This window comes from Dermatophagoides farinae, chromosome 4 (genome assembly GCF_024713945.1).
Source record: "Dermatophagoides farinae isolate YC_2012a chromosome 4, ASM2471394v1, whole genome shotgun sequence".
In the NCBI taxonomy this organism is placed as follows: Eukaryota; Metazoa; Arthropoda; class Arachnida; order Sarcoptiformes; family Pyroglyphidae; genus Dermatophagoides; species Dermatophagoides farinae.
The window spans coordinates 4501232-4523459 of record NC_134680.1 but is presented as its reverse complement, the minus strand read 5'-3'; the positions used below and the strand labels follow the sequence as shown (position 1 = coordinate 4523459).

At 29.7% G+C, this 22228-nt stretch overlaps 5 protein-coding genes across 6 annotated transcripts; 2 read left to right on the top strand and 3 right to left on the bottom strand.

Moving 5' to 3' along the window:
- The first annotated feature begins 101 nt into the window (after positions 1-101).
- Positions 102-8755, top strand: Sptz (zinc finger FYVE-type containing 26 spastizin). Its single transcript, XM_075730636.1, has 3 exons — positions 102-5525; positions 5587-7785; positions 7932-8755. The coding sequence occupies exons 1-3, from the start codon at positions 192-194 to the stop codon at positions 8580-8582; spliced, it is 8184 nt and encodes a 2727-aa protein (XP_075586751.1). The 5' UTR covers positions 102-191; the 3' UTR covers positions 8583-8755.
- Positions 8756-11260: 2505 nt separating this feature from the next.
- LOC124490360 (tubulin beta-4B chain) lies at positions 11261-14061 on the bottom strand. The gene is made up of 4 exons (XM_047052837.2): positions 13238-14061; positions 12676-13107; positions 11755-12588; positions 11261-11686 (listed from the first exon to the last, which is right to left on the bottom strand). The coding sequence occupies exons 2-4, from the start codon at positions 12998-13000 to the stop codon at positions 11505-11507; spliced, it is 1341 nt and encodes a 446-aa protein (XP_046908793.1). The 5' UTR covers positions 13001-13107; positions 13238-14061; the 3' UTR covers positions 11261-11504.
- A 1828-nt stretch (positions 14062-15889) lies between these two features.
- On the bottom strand, positions 15890-17346 carry LOC124500601 (uncharacterized). 2 transcript variants are annotated; one of them, XM_047064692.2, is made up of 3 exons: positions 17026-17346; positions 16434-16967; positions 15890-16358 (listed from the first exon to the last, which is right to left on the bottom strand). In XM_047064692.2, exons 1-3 carry the CDS (start codon positions 17174-17176, stop codon positions 16003-16005), a joined length of 1041 nt encoding a protein of 346 aa, XP_046920648.1. In that variant the 5' UTR covers positions 17177-17346; the 3' UTR covers positions 15890-16002. The 2 variants fall into 2 exon arrangements, with proteins under 2 accessions (XP_046920648.1, XP_046920647.1); XM_047064691.2 differs by having other exon boundaries at positions 16434-16973; positions 17026-17273.
- A 305-nt stretch (positions 17347-17651) lies between these two features.
- LOC124490877 (tubulin-specific chaperone E) lies at positions 17652-19240 on the top strand. The gene is made up of 2 exons (XM_047053442.2): positions 17652-18394; positions 18472-19240. The coding sequence occupies exons 1-2, from the start codon at positions 17727-17729 to the stop codon at positions 19205-19207; spliced, it is 1404 nt and encodes a 467-aa protein (XP_046909398.1). The 5' UTR covers positions 17652-17726; the 3' UTR covers positions 19208-19240.
- Positions 19209-22055, bottom strand: LOC124490878 (deubiquitinase DESI2). The gene is made up of 6 exons (XM_047053443.2): positions 21534-22055; positions 21127-21468; positions 20979-21051; positions 20748-20844; positions 20538-20679; positions 19209-20479 (listed from the first exon to the last, which is right to left on the bottom strand). Exons 2-6 carry the CDS (start codon positions 21163-21165, stop codon positions 19904-19906), a joined length of 927 nt encoding a protein of 308 aa, XP_046909399.1. The 5' UTR covers positions 21166-21468; positions 21534-22055; the 3' UTR covers positions 19209-19903.
- Positions 22056-22228: the final 173 nt, after the last annotated feature.

The following is a 22228-nucleotide window of genomic DNA, read 5'->3' as shown; positions in this document are numbered from 1 at the left end:
GAAAAAGTGAAAAAAATACACCCAAACGATACGGATTGTGTGGATACAGACGAACAATTATAATGATAATAATAATATTTTTGTTTGCAAACACAAACATTCGAATCGTCTCAAATCATCATTGTTTGGTTTGGTTTGTTCTGTAATGAATTTTAAATTTTTTAAATATTTTAAAAATTTTTCATCTTCATATGGATCAACCAATAATTCAGCCCGTATTTCGGGCAATTTCAGTGGATAAAATATTAACACAATTACAACAACAGATTGAATTGGCAACTAAAATTGGTAACTATACGTTTGTCAATGAAATTGCTATTGAAAATTTCATCAAAAATGTTCACATCAACATCGACAATGAATCGAATGGATCAACATTATTAATGTTTGATAAACAATATCGTAATCATATTAATAGTTTACTAAGCTATTTTGTTTATTTATTTGAAACAAATTCCGATGCAAATAAACTATGGCTCATACATTTGATGGTGAGAAAATTTTTCCATTCACAATCAAATCTGGATAATGTCATATCAAGTACGGATCTTAATAGAAAAGTTCGATTATTAGCAGATGAAAATTTTGTTAATTTAACAATGATTTGTTCGTCAAGGCTAACTAGATTACATCCATATGCATCGGATTTTTATCGACGTTTAACAATAGCAGATGAATCATTGGCTGAAGATGGTGAAATTGTGCAATCATTATGTATAAAACTACGAAATTCATTGTATCAAGATCCAATAACCACTTCTATTGTATGCAATATTTTAGCCAATGTTTATAATGATCGTTCGAAATCACAGTCGAATGTATTCGAAAAAATCTATTCACAAGCATTGATACATACGTTAAAAAATCAGAACAAAGAATTAATGATGAAGATATTACTTCGATGTCCTGATTCTGTATATAATGATGATAATCTAATCAAACAAGTTATCGATTGTTTACGACCATTGAAAACAACAACAACGTCAACGTCAACCAAATTAATGGATCAATCAGATTCGGATCTTATGTCTCTATATTCATATGGATTATTTGCTAATAGTAAACGATTTATACGATTCATTTCCGATACAAGTCATACAAGACAACGACAATTTGACAATGGCTCAAACCATTCTACGATGGTTGAAACATTTTTCAATCTAAAACAATGTTTTCTATTGGCCGTTGAAGATCGTAAACATTTTCTACGTGAATTTATCGATTTCAATTACATCAATCAAAAACAATGTAATGATGAAAATGAAGATGATGTATCATTAAAATTACCGTTAAAATCAAAAATTATTCTATCAATTTTATCATTATATCAAATTATTAATAATTATGAAGATGTATATCGAATGCAAGATCAAATCGATAAAAATGAATCAAATCTATGTTCATTGTTTAATCGTTTGAATCATCAGTATAATAATCTTCATCAAGAACAATTCCGTAATAATAAAGATGAATGTTTCTTACGTATTATGAATAAATTGGATTTTGTATTCAAATTTGCTGATTGGTGTTCATTGAATAATAACAATCATAATAATAATGAACGTTCAACATTTCGTTTGGAAATAATTGCTGGTCTAATGACCGGTACATCACCATTGAAAATTTTATCAAATAATAATTTTTTTCATCTAAAATTTCCCAATAATAATAATGATCAATCATCAATCGATACAATTTCAATCAATGCAGATATTACCTGTGATTATATTTGTGATCTAATCAATCGTTTTGATTGTAATATTGCCATCATTCTTAAAGGATTTATTGTCATTCGTTTAGTTTTATTCTGTATATTTTTCATTAATGATCGTAATTCATCCAATACATTTGGTGAAAAATTTATCATAGACATTTCAAATCGATTACAATGTCTATTACAAGATATTGATATGATTGAATTTCGTATGGAAATAATGGAAAATCTATTCAGTTTATTATTTTTAACAAAAAATGATATCAAAAATAGCAATAATAACGATAATCATCAATCTGATGATGAAGATTATTTGGATGAAACAATTTCACCACCACAACAAACATCATTTGAATCACCATATGGTACAAATAGTAATTCTAGTCCAAAAATTCGTCACAAATCAACAACAATGGCCAAATCGATGAATAATTTTTCTATGGCAAATTTTATCTGTCCAAATTGGCTTATACCAAAATTACTTAAAGTTCTCGAAACAATGTTATATAAAACAAATTCCGATCTATTTAATCGACATTATCATCGTTCTTCATCATCGTTACAATCAACAAATAACAACAACAACAACATTAATGACGATGATGATGATGATACACAATGGCGTGAAAAATTTAAAATACGAATATCTCGTTTACTTAAATATGTAAGTGATGCACGATTCCGTTACGATGTAATACGACCGGCATTTTTCCGGCAAACATCATCATCGTCATCATCATCGACAATCACTACAATGATTGATCAATTACAATCATCACCAATTCATTCTGGATTATCTGCTGATCAACAGCAACAGCAACAACAACAACGAATGAATGGTATGAATCGTCATTATTCCGTATCAACAAATAGTGATAATGATTATAAACAATATTCAAATCGTGATACATCATTAATTTCCTGTATGCTTGCATCATATACACAATTATTATGTTATACATTGATGGAAAATCGTCTCGATAGTTCAAGACAGATTGCCGAATTATTTGCCAATGAATTACGAAATTCTAAGCCATATAAAGAGCTACAATTGTTGGATTATTTTGTCGAATTTCATCAACAAATTTGTAATGTTCAACTACAATTCGATAATCATTCTACGATCAATTATCAACAACCGTATCATATCGGTGATGCTGATGATGATAATGATCATCAAAATAATAATAAAACAAATAGTCAAAACAACAACAACAACAACAACAACAATAATAGTAATAATACAACCAGATTATTGAATATTGATGATATAACAACGTTTGGTATTCGTTCATCACGTATACAATCATTATTATATGAAATGTTAATGAAAATGGATACAATTGAAATGGAAACGAAAATTGTTTTCATGTTAGATTATGCACTATCATCAAGTCCATCGATGGAGATTGCACAATCGATTCTTGAATCGGTATTCATACATAATAATAATCTATTTGCACAATTCGAACAATCACCATCATCCGATTATGGGCAGAATAGAAAAATCCTACCGGAAAAGGTAGAAAATTTTGTTCATGATGTACAAAAATTTATAACAAATCTCGGACAACATCTGGATATTAGTCAGTTTTCATTGAATGAATTTCTAGAAAAATCATTAACATTATCGTCTTTTTTGGATATCCGATCATTTGTCGAAATGATACGGACACAAACCGAACTATGTAAATGGTATTGTCGATTTCAATCATTATTGATCAAACTTGAACATCAAATCATTGAAGATCCAGATCTTTTCTTAAATACCAATCAAAATGAAATTAATCAAACAGAATCAAATGAATTGAATCATATTTATGATCAATTAATGGCCAATTGTCCATTGGGTAAATATCAATATATGAAAGCATTATATCAATATGTTTGTAAAGTGAATAATGCATTAGTCGAATGTCGAAAACGAGATATTCGATCTATTGATAAACATACAACAATCGATACATCAATTATTTGTTCATCATCGAATTTTTCCATACTGAAACAAAGTCCATCCGCTATATTATGTTCAATGGTGATAAAAAGTAAAATATCACCGAAAATTATCGATGATCTAGCACAGGTGATGAAAGTCAATTTAATCGGTGTACTATGTTCAGTGTTCTGTCCAACCATACCAAGTACATTTTTACCACAATCATCGATTGAATTTACCATCACTGAATTATGTCAACCATCAATTTCTGAATTGATTAAATTATATTTTCAAGGTGCACAAGCTTTCCGTACTAAATTGAATGATAATAATATTGTTATTAATGATTATTTTTCGGATGAACATTGTGATCCATCAGCCGATATGAATGATTTGATTGATTTTCAACCAATCATTAATCAAGATGTTTTGAATTATTTTCATAGTAAATGTCCAATTTTAGTTGAAATTCTTCGCCTACTCAATTGGATTGATGATTCACATATTTCCAACATTACTAATAATATTGGATCAAATCTACAGTTGTTTGGTGAATCACCATTACATCGATGGTTGGATTTGATCCGAAAAAATTTTCATTGTAATGATCTACGAAAATCATCATTATTGCTCGCTTTTTATGCTCAAATTCCAGCCGGTCAAAATGTTGTCATCAAAACGCTTGAACATTATTCCGCATCCGGAAATTATCTTCAAGTTTATCGTCTATTTCGATTGATCGAAGATTTCTCATCGATCGCTGATCAAACATCGCCACAAATACCAGCGGATTTTCCACCACTTTCCGGTCATTTCTATACAAGTTTTCAAATATTCCAGAATGCAATCCTAGCATGTTTAGCATTCATCAAAGAAGATGCAAAATACGTTTTCAAAATTCATCGTGATCCACGTATGAAAGCCGAATTAATTCTTTGCCTATTGGATTCGTTTGAAATTTATGAACAAACATTTTATGCTACTCGATTGATTCGATTAGGTTTACAAAATATTCGCGATGATGAATTAAATTATGGTATCGATGCATCGGAAGGTAAATCTAAATTGACAATAATGTTGAAACAAATTGAATTCTATGCATCCGTTGGACAATTAACTGGATTGAAATCATGGAAATCCGCGAGAAACAATCTCAAATCAATCGATGTATTGACCATAATTAAAACACGAAAACGTTATTCATTGGCAATCGATTGGTTTGAAATTCGTGGTTTCGAAAATGATACAGCCGATTTATTGATCGAATTGTTAATATATGCATATAGTGAAACAAATGATTATATACCATTGAAACGATTATTTCAGATGTTTTTGGATGATCCCAAATCGAATAATGTGATTATTATGGCAGAAAAAATACTGAATCAATCGGAAAATCTTGATCTTCGAACATTTCTTATTGATTTCCTGATTCAATATCATCGTAAATGTGGAAGCTATATTATAATTAATCAATATGAACGTCATCGTTTAGGTATTGAAATGGTTAAATTATTGAGCCGAAAAATGCAACCAGATTATCTTGATTTAATACCAATACCATTATTATTGGTTGAACAATTATTAATGAATAGTGAAATTGAATCATTAGATCGAATTATTAACCAATATAAATTGATATGTGCCGATGAATTAGTGGAAAAATATGCACAAAAATCTGTTTATATTGAATTATATGATTCAAATTCATTTGATGGTTCAGATATGACAATAATATCATCGGATTCTTCCATGATGACCGGAAAAAATGTTCAACCATTTTTCATACCACAAACGATTCCATCGAAAGATCAATGGGTTTCGGATACATCTAAAACGCATTGTATGCTATGTCAAATTGTTCGTTTTGGAATGGTATGACCATCTGAATTTTGCCTGTTTTGTTTTTAATGAATTTTCTGAATTTTTTTCATAGATAAATCGTCGTCATCATTGTCGACGTTGTGGTCGTATTGTTTGTAATGGTTGTTCATCAAATTCAATTCTTATTGTTGAAATTAATCCAAACATTCCTGTACGTGTCTGTGATGATTGTTTTAATTGGTCAACAAAAACAAATAAAAATCGTAAGATTAGTACAAATTCATTGGATCGACAATCATCACAACCATTGAATTCGAATCGTCGTACACAATGGAAATTATCGATCGTAGATGATTCACATAATCAAAATCGTCGTACAGAATTTGTCTATGAATCTAGTCCAAGTGTATCACTATGTTTAGCTATACTACGTTTACATTCAAACAAAACAAAAAGCTGTAAATTTATAATCGATAAAATCTGTGCACCATTAATTGAAACAATTTCATCACATAATGTTGATTCAACATTATTGATTGAAATGATACGTTCATTATTGATTTCAACACGTGTTGCATTCGAAGGTGATTGTACTGGCAGTATGGATGATCATCATTCAATTAATAATTCAAATAATTATTCATCACCATCGCCATCATCATCATCATCTTCCGCATCAACTGGAATTGAACAACTGAATCGGTATCTAGATCGATTAGATGTGATACGAATGTTGATTAATTCAAATTTTGGAAGTAAAGAAATGATTGGATACGTATTGAATAATAATATACAAAAATTACAGGAAAAATTACTTGAAGCTGAACGATTTGAATTGACCATTGATATAGCAAAAAAATATGGCAATGAATCGTCGTCGATCTGGAAATCATGGGCATTGATTTCGTTGAAATATTTTCATTTTGCTGAAGCACGACAAAAATTCGGTCGTTATTTTGATCAGCTGAAAAGATTTTCCGAAGTACAGAAAACATTACGTATGATCATTGAAACATTGGTATCGGTTAATTCGACTAGTTTAACATCGATTCCTATCAACGATAAATGTTCACGAATTATTTTTGGTCAATTTGATTTCTTTAGCGATACACCAACCTTGGCTTTATCATCATCTTCCAAAATCAACACAAATATATCGACATTGGTAAATCAACAGCTAAAACCACGAATATTACAAGAAATTGTTTATTATCTTGAAACATATGGATCAAAAGATGACCAACTACAATTCTATGTTAGTCATTTTTATTGGAAAGAAGCTATTGATTCATTTTTACGACAACCTTCATCGTCATCATCATCATCATCAACATCGAATGTTAAAGAAACAAAATCAAATATTGTGAATAATTTCTTGAAGAAAATATTTATTCCAGCACAGGTAAATGGCCATTTAAGCGAATTGTTTGCAGCCATTCGTATTGCCGATCCAAAACAACAACAACTTGGTTCATCATTGATACATATTTGTAAATATCTTAATCATAATGAATCATTTCATACACTTTATCGTGTCCAAGTTTTTATGACTGATTATTTACGTGCTGCCATTACGCAGATTAATCATTTTTTTCTATCACCATCATCGTCTATCAATCATCAACAACGAACATCGTCATCGAATGATTATTATTACAATGACAATAATAATGACCTTTCGAATGATTTGAATAGTTTTGATTTACTTTTTCATCGTCTTTCACATCTGGAAAAGGCACGAGATTATTGTAATATGTATCTACATAATATCGATTTTATCCGTCTGAAACGTGGCTGTCTATCGGTGGATAAAAAAGATGTATATAAACAAATTCGTTTGATTGAATTACAAATCGATATATTACGACGATTTAGACGAAGAAAAATTCATTTTCCTGTTGCCATTACAATCACCGATAATATTGATGATTTGGAAAATTATTTTAAAACATCAATATTATCAAATTATCCACGAAATCGATCATCATCCACATCGCTTATATTATCTTCATATGCATTGGCCCATTTACAACGACAAATTCTACAAGAACAACAACAATTTTCTCATTTGGAATCGATCAAAATGATGACGTTACGATTACCATATCCACCTACATTATTGGAACATGATCCGATAAGGAAAAGTTTAATCACAGCTTTTGTTATATTATATTATGGTCAGAAAAACATTTCATCCAACACAATTTCGGTCACCACAGTTAACCGAAATGAAAATCTAGCTAAAGTTGATGATGATGCTGATAATGTTGATATTGAAGATGGATTTCGTTGTGCATTACGTATTATACAGGTATGTGTTGTCTGGATTTGAATTTTTTTTTAATTTATTCGGCTAATAATTGTTAATGCATCATCCGTGTCTTTATGACTCGTAGGTTGAAAATGTTTAACTTTTTATTCATTTATGGTTTGATTTTTTATTTTTTTTACTGTTAGGATCATCATCTAAATGGAGAGCTAATATTTCGAATGGCCACATTGTTTTTGATTGCTCAACATTTAGAAAGAAATTCGAATGTTAAAAAAATTTGTAATGATTTAAAACAGTTAATGTCTTTCATTCAATCAACATGGTCATCATCAACGACTACGATGATCGATGATGATTTTGTCATCCTCCATAATAAGGATAATAATGATGATGATGATAATAGTAATAATAATGACAATAAGAATCATTCGATGGAAAAAATGTCAGCTGATGCCCATCAGCAGACAGCAATCAATAATCGTCAATTATCTACGGATGACATAATCTTTGATTGCCTTCATTTTGTCGAATCAATCATGACAGTCGTTATTCGTCTATCAAATATACAACAACATGATACGACAGCTATAATAGCCGGATTAACACGTTTAAAATTATCCGAATTAAAAGAATCGATAATCAAATTAATCATTGATGATAATCGTCGTATTGATGCCTATCTACAGGTGGGTAAATTAAAATTGGCTTATCTATTAGCCGCACAATTGGGACATGCCGATAATATTGAAAACGTATTAATGGCCGCTCGTGCTATTAATGATCAACATTATGTAAAAATCTGTGAAATGTGGTTGAAAAAGAATTCGCTGGTTTGAATGTGAGTTTATCCATTCCGAATCTCCATCTTCAACAAACAAATACAAAGCTGTGATCAAAAAGAAAAAATCAATTAATTTTTTTTATATATTGAATTTTATAAATATTTTTTTTTATCAAGATTGAGATCAAAAAAATATATTTTATATTATTAAAGATGAAATCAAATAATAAGTTGTCTCATGTCGAGTGTGTCCCGTTTTTTTCAATTCATTCATTCGAAACTCATTTATCGATTTTATCGTTCCGGAAAAATGGTTAGAATCAATCAATCAATGTTCATTCATGCTGAACATATTGATATTGTTCATTGTTGTTATATATTCTATTCTATTCAAACAAACATTTGAAACCCGAAACTTGTGCCAAAATAAGTGAAAATAATTATTAATCTATAGCTTGATTGATTGATAATAATCATCGATTGATGATAATATTTTCGTTATCTAAAATGAGATTCGACATTATCATCATCATCATCAACAACGACAACAACGACGACGACTACCGGCTTTCCACAAACAACAAACCCATTCGAATGTGCCATACGTTTATACCTTTTTTTTGTTCATTCATGTCAGAATCGGGTAAAATTCAGTGACTACAACAACGAAGGAGACGACGACGACGACAAGTCCACTGACCTCAACCAACCATCCATCCATCCATCCATTTATATTTAGTGGATTGTTGTCATCACACAATTGCCGTCTTCGTAATAATTTTCTGTCTGTTGAAATTTATTCGGGCTATTTTTTTTCTCCTATTGCTTCCCCATTTTTTTTCTTTTACTCTGATTGTTGAGGCTGGCCAGTCATATTAGCAATTGGCAACAAGAAAAAAAATGGTACCAAACTACACAGTACTGCTGCATTATATAAAATATATACTCTACATAAAGGCGTTGGCGTACAAACTTGTATGTGATGGTAATAATAATAATAATAATAATAATCAGCATGGAAATTACCGCAAACAACAAACTAACTAACTATACTATGATGAGAATTTCCATAACATCAACAGCAGCAACAGTCAAAAAACTTTGGACATTCGAAAATGAGATGATGATGATTATGATGATGATTTTTGTTTTTTTTAAACAAAAAATTTTCAAGTATTTTATGGCGAGAAAAGAAGAAAAATTCAATTCATTTCTCATTGTAGCCATCGAGAACACACTCACACATTACATTCGATCGAATGAATGAAATTTTATTAATAGAATGAATGAATGTTTTGTTCACATTCGATTTCGTATTATTGTTTTTCGAGGTTAAAAAATATTGGCCAAAAAAAAAATTTTTTTGTTGTTGTTGTTATTGTACAATCAATTTTCTGCAGATCATCATCATCATCATGATTGATTATATGATCAATGAAAACAATCAATCATTGTATGAGTGTGTGTGTGTGTATGTATGAATGTGATCATCATGTCGTTTGTTTTCGTTTTGTTTAACAAAAAAAAGTTTAGCTTTTCAAATATCGATTGTAATGTATCGAATTTTTTTTTATATAGCTAATATAATCCTCTACTATTATTTTGGAATACATTCAATTTTGTTGTATGAAATTTTATCATCATCATTATATTAGTTGATTTCATCATCATTATTATTAGTATTTTCCTCTTGTTGTTGTTGTCGTTGTTTTGGTTGAATCAATCAATCAAAATACTACAACCAACCAACCAAACTAACGAATAATGATGATGATCGTTTCATTCATTCATACAATTTTTTTTCTGGCTACCACATTTAGACACCATTTTGTATGTATACACAACAACAAGAAGCAACAAATTCCCAATGAATGAATTGAATTGACATACACACAAGTATTATATAAATATTATAGTTGTGATAATACATGGAAAATGTATCTATTTTTATATATCGTCAACCATCATCAACATCATTCAACTTCGACGACGACGACGACGATGATGATGATGATGATCAAAATTAACATTTGACTATAGCCGTTGTTAGTCTGGTGGTATTGAATTTAAAAAGAAAGAAAGAACTAAATAAAAAAAAGAGGAAAACATTAACTAGAAGTAGGGTAACCATTTTGTTTTTTTTTACAATCATTATCATCATCATCATCGTGGATACATAATTATTATTATGATGATGATGATGGTCACAATTTCTTATTGCAAATTATATAAAAAAAATGTTCGGCCATTATGATGATGGTAGTGGTGGTGGTCACGATTACTTTATAGTAGAAATAAACATTAAAATCGATTAACAATGATGAATCTAATAATTTTTAAAACCATTTTCATTATTATGATCTCAACATCATCAAAAAGATGAAAATTAAGTCATCATCATTTCATATATGTACAACATCATCATCAATTTTGGAATTTGGAAATTCATGAAAAAAAAAACATTCGAACCGAATTTTTTCAAATCATATGGAATTGAATTGAACTTAATTTTTTCCTTTTGATTTTTGAAAAATGAAATCATTATTTATTGTCAATTGTCAATTAATAAGAAATAATCATCAATGTAAGAAATGAAATGAATGTGTGTTGGTTAAAAAAGGAAAAACGAAAATAATGGAAATTAATCAATCAAATATATTGTGGATAAATCATAATGAATACGGTGTTTGCATTATTTTTTAACGGTTTACAAAAGTTCCAGATTTTTAAACCTTTTGATTTTTTCCAGTTTTTTTTTATTTTAAAAATGAAATCATCAATTAAAAATGAAAATGAATGTTTGTTGTTTATGTGAGTGGTGCTGATGTACTAAAAAAAACTGTGTTTATGTGTCAGAATCATATTCAAGAATGTTATACTGGAAATTTGAGGAATTCGTTTTTTTAAATATATAATTTAATTTTTCAAACAAATGTTTGTATTTGTTATGTGTATTCTGTGTGTGTGTTGGATATTTTTAAGCATCCTGTTGTGGATCTTCTTCCTCTTCAAATTCACCTTCATCTTCAGCAGTAGCTTCTTGGTATTGCTGATATTCACTGACCAAATCATTCATGTTTGATTCAGCTTCGGTGAATTCCATTTCATCCATACCTTCACCAGTATACCAATGCAAGAAAGCTTTTCGTCGGAACATAGCTATTTGAAAACAAATTATTAAAATCACAGAATATACTCATCATTATGTTATTAAATTAAAAACATACCGGTAAATTGTTCAGAGATACGACGGAATAATTCTTGTATGGCAGTTGAATTACCAATAAATGTGGCTGACATTTTTAGACCTCGTGGTGGAATATCGCAAACGGCAGTTTTTACATTGTTTGGTATCCATTCAACAAAGTATGAACTGTTCTTGTTCTGTACGTTCAACATTTGTTCATCAACTTCTTTCATTGACATACGGCCACGGAAGATGGCAGCGACAGTCAAATAACGACCGTGTCGTGGATCGCAAGCAGCCATCATGTTTTTAGAATCGAACATCTGTTGGGTCAATTCTGGCACAGTCAATGCACGATACAATTGTGAACCACGCGATGTTAACGGAGCAAAGCCAGGCATAAAAAAGTGCAAACGTGGAAACGGAACCATGTTAACGGCCAATTTTCGGAGATCAGCATTCAATTGACCAGGGAATCGAAGACACGTAGTCACACCAGACATGGTTACAGAGACCAAATGATTTAGATCACCATAGGTGGGTGTGGTCAATTTCAATGTTCGGAAACAAATGTCATACAAAGCTTCATTATCAATGCAGAATGTTTCATCAGTATTTTCGACTAATTGATGAACGGACAGTGTTGCATTGTACGGTTCAACAACGGTATCAGATACTTTTGGTGATGGAACAACCGAAAATGTGTTCATAATACGATCAGGATATTCTTCACGGATTTTTGAGATGAGCAATGTACCCATACCAGATCCGGTACCACCACCCAATGAATGAGTCATTTGGAAACCTTGAAGACAATCGCAACCTTCGGCCTCTTTACGGACAACATCAAGAACAGAGTCTACAAGTTCAGCACCTAATTTAATAAGATTTATATGATGGGAAAAAATAAAGTGATGACGTAATTATAGTAATGAATGGTAATGGGAAAAAAAATTCTTACCTTCAGTGTAATGTCCTTTTGCCCAATTGTTACCGGCACCACTTTGGCCGAAAACAAAATTGTCAGGTCGGAAAAGATGTCCAAATGGACCTGAACGAACTGAATCCATGGTGCCGGGCTCAAGATCAACCAGGACGGCACGTGGCACATATTTACCATTAGAAGCTTCATTATAATAGACATTAATGCGTTCCAATTGTAAATCACTATCTCCACGATATGAGCCGCTTGGATCGATACCATGTTCATCAGAGATTACTTCCCAGAATTTCGAACCAATTTGATTACCACATTGGCCGGCTTGAATGTGCACAATTTCACGCATATTGTATACTTTTTTCGGTGATTAACGTATATGAAAATGAAGATGACAATCGAATCAAAAAAGACGGTCAACAAATGTGATGTATATGATATTTATCAAATAGGCAACTATATTATTTTAGATCAAAAAAAAACAGAAAAAAAGATCAAATCATAGAAAAAAATAGTAATGATGACGAGGTATAAAAAGCAATGATCGATCTGATTTTAACCTCCAAAACAAAAAAAAATAACTAACCGATTTTAATCGTGAATTGACAATGGATGAATGATGATGATTCGTTCACTCGCTACTGAAATCGTAAAATGAATATAGAAAAAAAAGATTTTCAGAGCAAATGGAAAGATACCGCGATTTGGAGAAAAAAAAACCAGTGCAAAAATTCAACGTTCGAGAAAATAAAAAAAAACTTTTTTTGTTATAAGCGGTGTGCTTGAAGGAAATGACGGTTATAAATGAACGTTTGGTTGTTGTTGTTGGCCGCTCTCATTGTTTGTGTGTGTGTGTGTGTGTGTGTATGCGTGTGTGTTCGAAATTGAATTTATTACACTACAATTGTTAATAGTTAGTGCGGTGGCAGTAGTAGTAAATAGTAGTGGTTCACATTGATTGAATACAATTAAGATTGGTGGAGACACTGTCTTCAAAAAAAAAAAAATTATTACTTTGACAACTACTGCAGTATTATGCGCGCGCAAAAAAAAAAATCCAACGGCTTTATTTCATGAAAAATGGGCGTGTCAGCATATTTGATGGACAGACAGATAGATATTCGTTTGGATGAGTCATAGACAGACACACACACACACGTTTGAATTACCGCATTGCTGCTACAACAAAAAAAAAAATGTGCTTTTTGATCATGACAAAAGAAGAAAATAATGAATACGAATACAAATACAAACAGGGCTTGGCAAATAGAGTTAATTTTTTTGGGGATTCTTCAAAATAACCATGATGGTCAGTTGAAGAATTTGTAAATTTTTTTTGAAAAATATTCTTATTTTTTATTTTATGACCATACCACTATGTGTGAGATTAATAAATTAATTGGGTGTGTTTGTGTGAAGGACGAAATCAATTTATCGAATTTTTTTTTTGTTTGTTTGTACCATTTTCATCTAGGATGTTAATGATTGTGTGTAAATAGAAACAGGATAATCCTGATAATAATAAATGCCCCGGTCACATAATTTATTACAACACATTTATGCCGCCAATGGATAATAATAATGTGTGTTTTATTTTTGTTTTGTTGTAACAAATTTTTCAGTGGAAAAAAAATAAATCTAGTTTGATAATTAAATCCTCTTGGATGACAAAAAAATAATGATGATGATGATGATGATGGTAATGGTTTCTATGATCGGGTTGGAAATCTGTTGGTTGATTAAACGAGAAAAAAATGAAAAAGGTGGATTTGTACCTGTGATTTATTTGTTATCATTAGGATTTTTTTTCTGTCAAATATCATATCCGACAAAAAAAAATATTTTTTCGTCTGATGATGATTAGGATGATTTTTGGCTGTTTGATTGACTGATCTGATTGTCTGTTTTTTTCTTTTGTTGTCATTTTCATTCTAGAGAACACTCCTCTCACATATATTAATTTCATGGACATATATGATGATATGGTAAATTATTTCATTTCATTTGATCATCATCATTGAAATGCTCATTCGTGATCAATTTATGATTTACCTGTTCGCGCAGGTGATACACAAACAATAATAACATTCGATTCGAACGTTTTTTTGTTTTGTTTTGTTATAATGATGTTTTTTTTTGATGAAAATTTAAATAATTTCCTCAATGAAATAAATGAGTAAATGAATGAGAAGCCATTTATGATTCATACATTCAAGTGTTCATATAACCACCACTACTACCGTATTTCGAATGAATAATTACACCATACAATATATGATGATGATCAAATACGCCCAAATATATCATGGTTTCATTTGTATTTGTTTTTCTTGATTTAGGGTTGTTGTTGATTCGTCTATTGGAACATTTTGTGTATTGCAATTCTTTTTTTTCCCCAGAAATTTCTTAATGACAATAAATTTTGTCGTTGTTTTTGGTTGTTGTTCCATTTGCAATGAAATAATCGGTATCCGAATATCCAACATATATATAGTAATTAATGCAAAAACACAAAACATAAACAACAACAACAACCGATGACGAATATAAAATCCATGGTAACCATTTGGGATTTCAAAGACTTTTTTTCATTCCTTGATTTTCGGTCAATTCAAAAAAAACCAAACAAACAACAATGGTGAGAAAAGGAGAAAACAAAACGAATCAATAATTACATTCGAATATAGAATTGTACGCATGCGTGTGATTTAAAATTGTTTCTTTTTCGAATGTTTTTTTTATGCTCGAAAAAAAAAATTTTTCCATTTTTGTTCCAAAATCCCCATTTATGGCATAATTGATAATAGATGTGATCAGATTTTTGTTTGTGTCGGCCAGAAAAAAAAGTGTTTTTCATTTTAAAAACATTTGAACGAACAAGAAAAAAAAATGATATACTACCATTTATGAAATTGAGAACAAAAAAAAAAAAAAAAAACAAACTCGTGTCTCATAGACACCTCTTCATTGATGTCACACACACCTTTACACTTTCGTCACAAGCCAAATGAAATTATCCATATTGTTACCGTGTTTGTGATTATATAATCGAAAACACGCACACACACTAAGAGAGAGAGGAACATGGCCATTTTTGTTCATTTCAAAAAAATTTTTTTATGGTAATGGTGATGATGAGAAATGAATGAATAAATGTTTATTTTTTTTTTTGTTTCGAAATGAAAATTTGGGTCAAAATGCGTTTGTCGCAAACAATAAAAGAGAGAGAGAGAGAGAGAGTGAGAGAAATTTTTATTTTTGTTTTCATTCCACCCCCTTGAAGATTTGTTAATTTAATCTATTATCATTATTTGTTGTTGTTGTTGTTGTTGTTGTTTGTGGGTTTTTCATTTAATGTGCACTTTTAATATGTTTTTTCAATGAAATTTCATAATTGTATTGTTTTTGACAATGTTGACAAATGTACATTGTTGTTGTTGTTGTTGTTGTCGTATCGTTTGTTGTTGTCACGGTTGCTACTGATGTTGTTGTTTTATCTCCAATTCGTTTTGTTTGATTACTATTTGTATTATTGCCGCTGTTGTTGTTGTTTTTATTGGTCGACATTATTGTATTGGTTATCATTGGCATTGAAACTGTAGGCATCATCGTTGTTGTTGTCGTTTTAATAGATGATGGAACAATCGAAGGATTTAATTGCTGTTTTCGATTATGTATTGATGGTCCAACAATGCTCGATGAGTCAACTGTATTTGTGAAGAACAAAAAAATTCATTAATTTTTTAAGAAATATATCTCAATTATTATTGATACACACATACATTTATAATACTTATTATTCATCGATGTTCCCTGATGATGATGATGATGATGATCTTGATCATCTTCAGAATCATTATCATTAGTTAATAAACGTTTCTTAAGGAAATGATTACCGATCATCATTTTTGTTGATGATGATTGATGATCTATTAAAGATTTATTAATTGATTCTTGATTTTCAATTTTAATCTGATCACCACCAATAATTAGATTGTCTGAAACACCTAGTTTCATTGCAGCGGCCATTATTTCATTTTTTCTTTCTTCATCAACAATTGTAATCGAACCATAATAGATAATTTTCAATAGATCAGCCATAATCGATGCGGATAGATCGATAAAAATTGATGTCGATCGTTGTGATTGATTACTATCGTTATGATGACAAAAATAATGACGAAAAAATGTTGAATATGTTGACAATATTAAACGATGACAATGAAATTCCTGATATTTTTCATTATGGGTAATTTCAAATTTTTCCTCCTGATTCAAGTTCAAAGTTTCCGTTGATGATGGATCATAATTTATTGCTAAAACTTGAATTCATATTTCATTCGAATAATTAACCGATCAATATTAAAAACTTACTTTTGTTATTCTCATCATCATTATGATTCGAATCATTCAAACAATGACAATAAATTACGCAATCCGTTAGTATTCTTCGTCGATATGAATCGATAAAAAATTCACGTAATGGTTGTTCATTTTCCACCATTTTTAATCGTATTTGAATCATAATTTGTTGCTATTAAAAGATTACTACAATTATGAGCAAGATATATACATTGAGTGAACACGATGATGATGATGATGATGTGGTATGTGGTAATAATTGGTCAAATTGACAAAAGCTGAGCAAAAGAAAAAGAGCAGAAGAAAATAATGAAACCTTATCACATATCGACTGATGTGATTGTCATGGTGACCAATCAAATGAGAAGAGAAAAAAAAATGTTTTAATTTCTTGGAATCATCATCATTGTCAGATACAATCAGATTGATTAATTCACAAGCCAAAAACCAATTGATGATAACAAAGATAATCATCCAATAACCGTTGTTGGGTGTTAATGTTCCTGATTCCTAGAATTAGTTTGATTGATAATATTCCGGTGAATATATATGATTTCGAATTCTTTAAATTTTTCTAGAACAATAATAATGCCATCTGTCGATGGCTTTATTAGTTCTAAATCAATTCGAAGATTTTTGTCATGTGTTGTTATTGACAACTGTTTTTTTGTGGATTTTATTTGTGATTTAAGATAATTTTTTTTCATTAAATAATGAATTCCCGAAAATCATTCATTAATGCTTTATATTCGAAATACTGTGATGATGATGATGATGATGATGATAATGATAATGATAATGAATCAACAGTCAATATTCTTGAACTACCACAATTGGATGGACATCGACGTGTTTGTCAATTGGTTGGTATGGAAAAAATTAAAAATCGATTAAAAAATCTTAGCAATTTACGATACATTGATCTATCTGACCAAAATGTTGATCGGCCATATGATGAGCACGATGATTTGAATAATCATCAATTTCAATTATCCAAAACTCACTCATTATATTTAGCTAACAATCAACTAACCAATTGGCTAGATATTGCCAAGATTGTTGAAATGACACCGATACTTGAAGAATTAGTATTATCATCGAATCCATTGATGCCACCAAGTGATGAAGAAATTATCCAAATTGGTGATCGATTCATTCGATTGAAGCTAATTGTTCTTGGTGATCTTCATTATGATTGGAATGCAATACTTCAATGTTCAAAATTATGGCCATCAATACAGCGAATGAGTTTATTCGTAAATCAAATTCAAACCATACAGATTCTAAATGATAATCAATTTAGAAATTTAAAATTTCTTAGTTTATCAAAAAATCCTATAACCGATTGGAATGAAATTCAAAAGCTTGGAAAATTGTCAAGGTAATTTTTGTTACCAAAAATCCAAAAAAAGGATTAATCGAATTAATTTTATCTACAAAATTTTTTCTCATTTTTAGATTGGAAACACTTGAATTACCAAATTGTCGAATTAGTTTGATACGATTCAAACATGATGATGAGAATCTTTTTTCAAATCTTCGTTATCTTGATCTTTCATATAATCAAATCGATGATTGGCTTTCGATAGCCGAATTGAATAAACTACCATCACTAACAACATTATTACTGAAACGAAATCCATTATTCGATACGAATCCGTATTATCACAATTTTAATTTCATTTTAGCACTTATCAAACGTTTAGAAAAATTAGATCGTGAACCAGTGAAAAAAGAAACCCGTGATGATGCTGAAAAATATTATCTTCGAATGATTTATCTCGATTATCTGGAACAATGTAAAGATCCTTTAAATCGGCAAAAATTTCTGGATGAAAATCCATGTTTTCTAGACATTCTTAACAAATTTGGTGAACCAATTGTTGAGAAAAAATTAACAAAACAAGAACAAATTCAACAAAATTTTCTTACCATAAATATTCATGATGAACAAAATCCAGATTCATCACGGAGATTTCTTCGAAAACAGATTCCAAAAACAATGAAAGTAACAAATCTTAAATTTATGTTAAAACGTTTATTACGTATGGATATATTTGAAGAATTTGAACTAAATGTTCGTTCAATTAATGATGATTCATATTCAGAATTGATGGAAGATCGTAATGATGTTTGTACATATCCTATCGATGATAGTATCGGTATTTTTGTACAAAGAAACAACAAACATTGAATTATAATAATAAATATTTTTTTATTTATTTATTCATTAAATCAATCAATTAATTAATTAATTAATTAATTAAATTTGACACAAAAAAAAGACATATTTTCTATACAGGCAATCATTAGTAACAGTAATAGTGATGGTTAAATGTTGGATTTTTTCTTTCATCCGTTGCTCTCAAATTTTTCAAAACATTCTTTCCCATAAAACAGAAAAAAAGATTAATTTGGCACAAATAAATGTTGTCGAATCGATTGTAACTGTTGCTTGTCCGAGTTTATCTATATGGCAATTTGTTGAACATTTTGTTTTTGTTTCTTGAATATTTTTTTTCAAATTACGTAATGATGATTTACAAAAAAAAGCACTTATGGGCAGAATTTTTCTTTGTTGTTGTTGTTGTTGTTGTTTTCCAGGCTATCGAATAGTTTTTTCATCAATTGTCCAAGGTGTTATAAATGGGTATAGGCGGTTTGTATTATCATTGTGGATGATGATATCGATTCACAAAAAAAATCAACAGGAACAAATGAAATAGGAAAAAAGTTGTTTGTCGCACAAATTCTATATGTTTTTATATATAAAAAGATGAATAATGTAATGATGATGATGAAGATACAAGGCGCACAATTTTTGTTTTGTGTAATAGGTAATGTTTATGTAATGTAATCCTAAAGAGTTTGAATGAAAAATGATTTTTCATCATCGTTTTAAATTGGAAAATGGCCGATTAGGACGATCTAATCTTGGTGAATTTTTTGTGCGTATCGTTTCTAAATTCAATAGATTGGAAGTACTTGATGATGATGACGATATAGTGGATGGATGATGATGATTATTTTTTCCATCATCAACATCATCATAATCATCATTATTATTTGTTGTGGAAAAATTATTCACTAAATTTGTTCGTCTTTGTCGCCGTTGTTGACATGATGATGATGATGTTTGGCTTTTGGATGGTGATCTGGATATTGGTGAAAAACAATTCGATGATGATGTTGATGTCGATGATGTAGTTGATGATGTTGATTGTTTTAGAATATGTTCATCATCATCATCATCATCATTACCGCCACCACCGCTATCGCCATCAGGTCGATAACCACAAACATCATCATCATCGTCATTATCATTATTATCATCACCACGTATACTATTTTCTAATGCAATTGGTATTAGAAATTCTTTCGGTATACAACGTTCCAAAAATGGCACACAAGTACTTAGATAGGCTAATCGATTAATCCATGGTGGCAGTGGTTTACCACATAAATACTAAAAAAGATTAAATTTTAAATTTCAATAACTTTGGAAAATAAACAGAAAAACATACTTTTAGAAAATGATCAGAAAAATGGTTACAATTCTTATGTAATAAATGGTATTTATCTCCTTTAAATTCTTTGCCCATCTCTTTGACAATTTGTCGTACATCTTCACGTTGAAAATCTGTATGGCCAATTAAAAGTGATTTCCTATTTTTTTTTGTCAAGTAAAAAAGTAAATACTTGATTTCTTTTCATGTTCAATATAACATTATTACTTGAATTTAAAAGTTTCTTCACCCAATGCAATCACATCTTTAGGTTCAATTTCAAAAATACCGGAAAAATCAAACGGATGTCCACCATATGCATATTCTGATTAAATTATGATGATAATTATGTTTAAAGTATCATTTTTGGCAACAAAATATAGAGGGAAAATTAAACATATGATTCATTGATTAGATTCAAATCAAATCAAATCAAATCAAGGATTGTAGTACACATACCTGAATCATAGATTTCAACGCCCGTATGATAAATACCGATACCCAATGATGATGAATACTGATTGATTGCAGCCTTTTGATTAATTAAATAAAATTATTTTAGAAATCAAAAAGGGATAAAAAAATGAAAGAAATACATTCAACATACCATATCATAAACGTTAAGATATACAGGTTGCTGTGCCATTTTTTTTGAATGAATTGATGATATTTGTAGAAACAAACCTAAGAACAGCAAGGAAATATTTCTTCGTCACAATGAAATATCAATTAATGCGTTTGAAATTGAATTTTTATTTGTTTGTTCGAATGTGTATGGCTGAAAAAACAGCTGGTTTAAATCTTGATAAATCAAATACGATAATATTGAATGATGATGATGATGATATTGGCATTCATTTGCCAAAAATAAAATAAGGCAATCTATGTGCAAAGGCTTTTGATGTTTATCGTCATCATCTTCGTCAAAGTGAATGAGATTTAATGAAATCTATATCACATCGCAAAAAAAAAGAAAATCACTAAAAAAAATCATCAATCAGAAAACAAAATTACCTGTATTTTATTTAATGAATTCTGATGAAAAAAAAAATATAGATAGAAAGACCTAACTACTAATAGGAATCATCATTATTGATTGAAATGGAAAAAAAATCATTCATTCTTCATTGAACACAATTAATTATAGAGATATAGAACCATCTAAATATTTTGTTGTTGTTGTTCTCGGGATGGTTCAATATATTTTATTCGAAGATAATAATTAAAAAAAAATACCCAGAGATCGATGAAAATAACAATAAATTATTTTTTCAATATATTGAACACAAATCGTTTGAAGAATTGGATTTTAGAGCCACTCAACAACAACAACAACGACGACAACAACAATCTGACATGAACTGAATACGAATTCTCCAAAAAAAAACAACTGTAAAATGATTAACACAGAACGCGCAGCCGTACAAAAATGGCGTTATCGATTAATTTTTTTTTCTTTCAATTCTTCATTGGAAAAATGATTTTTTTGTTTTCTCAAATGTTTTTTTTTCTTTCAGTCGCATAATAAATTGTAATTAAAAAAAATAGTTTATTTCATTCCTTTTATAATCGATTGTAGTGTTTGTTTGTTTTTTATTTTTTTTTTATTGCTTGATCGATTGATTGATGAAACAGATATAGATTAAATATAAAAATAATCTAATCACATGTGGAGAAATTTGTCTATTTTTTTCGTTAAATCGATGTCA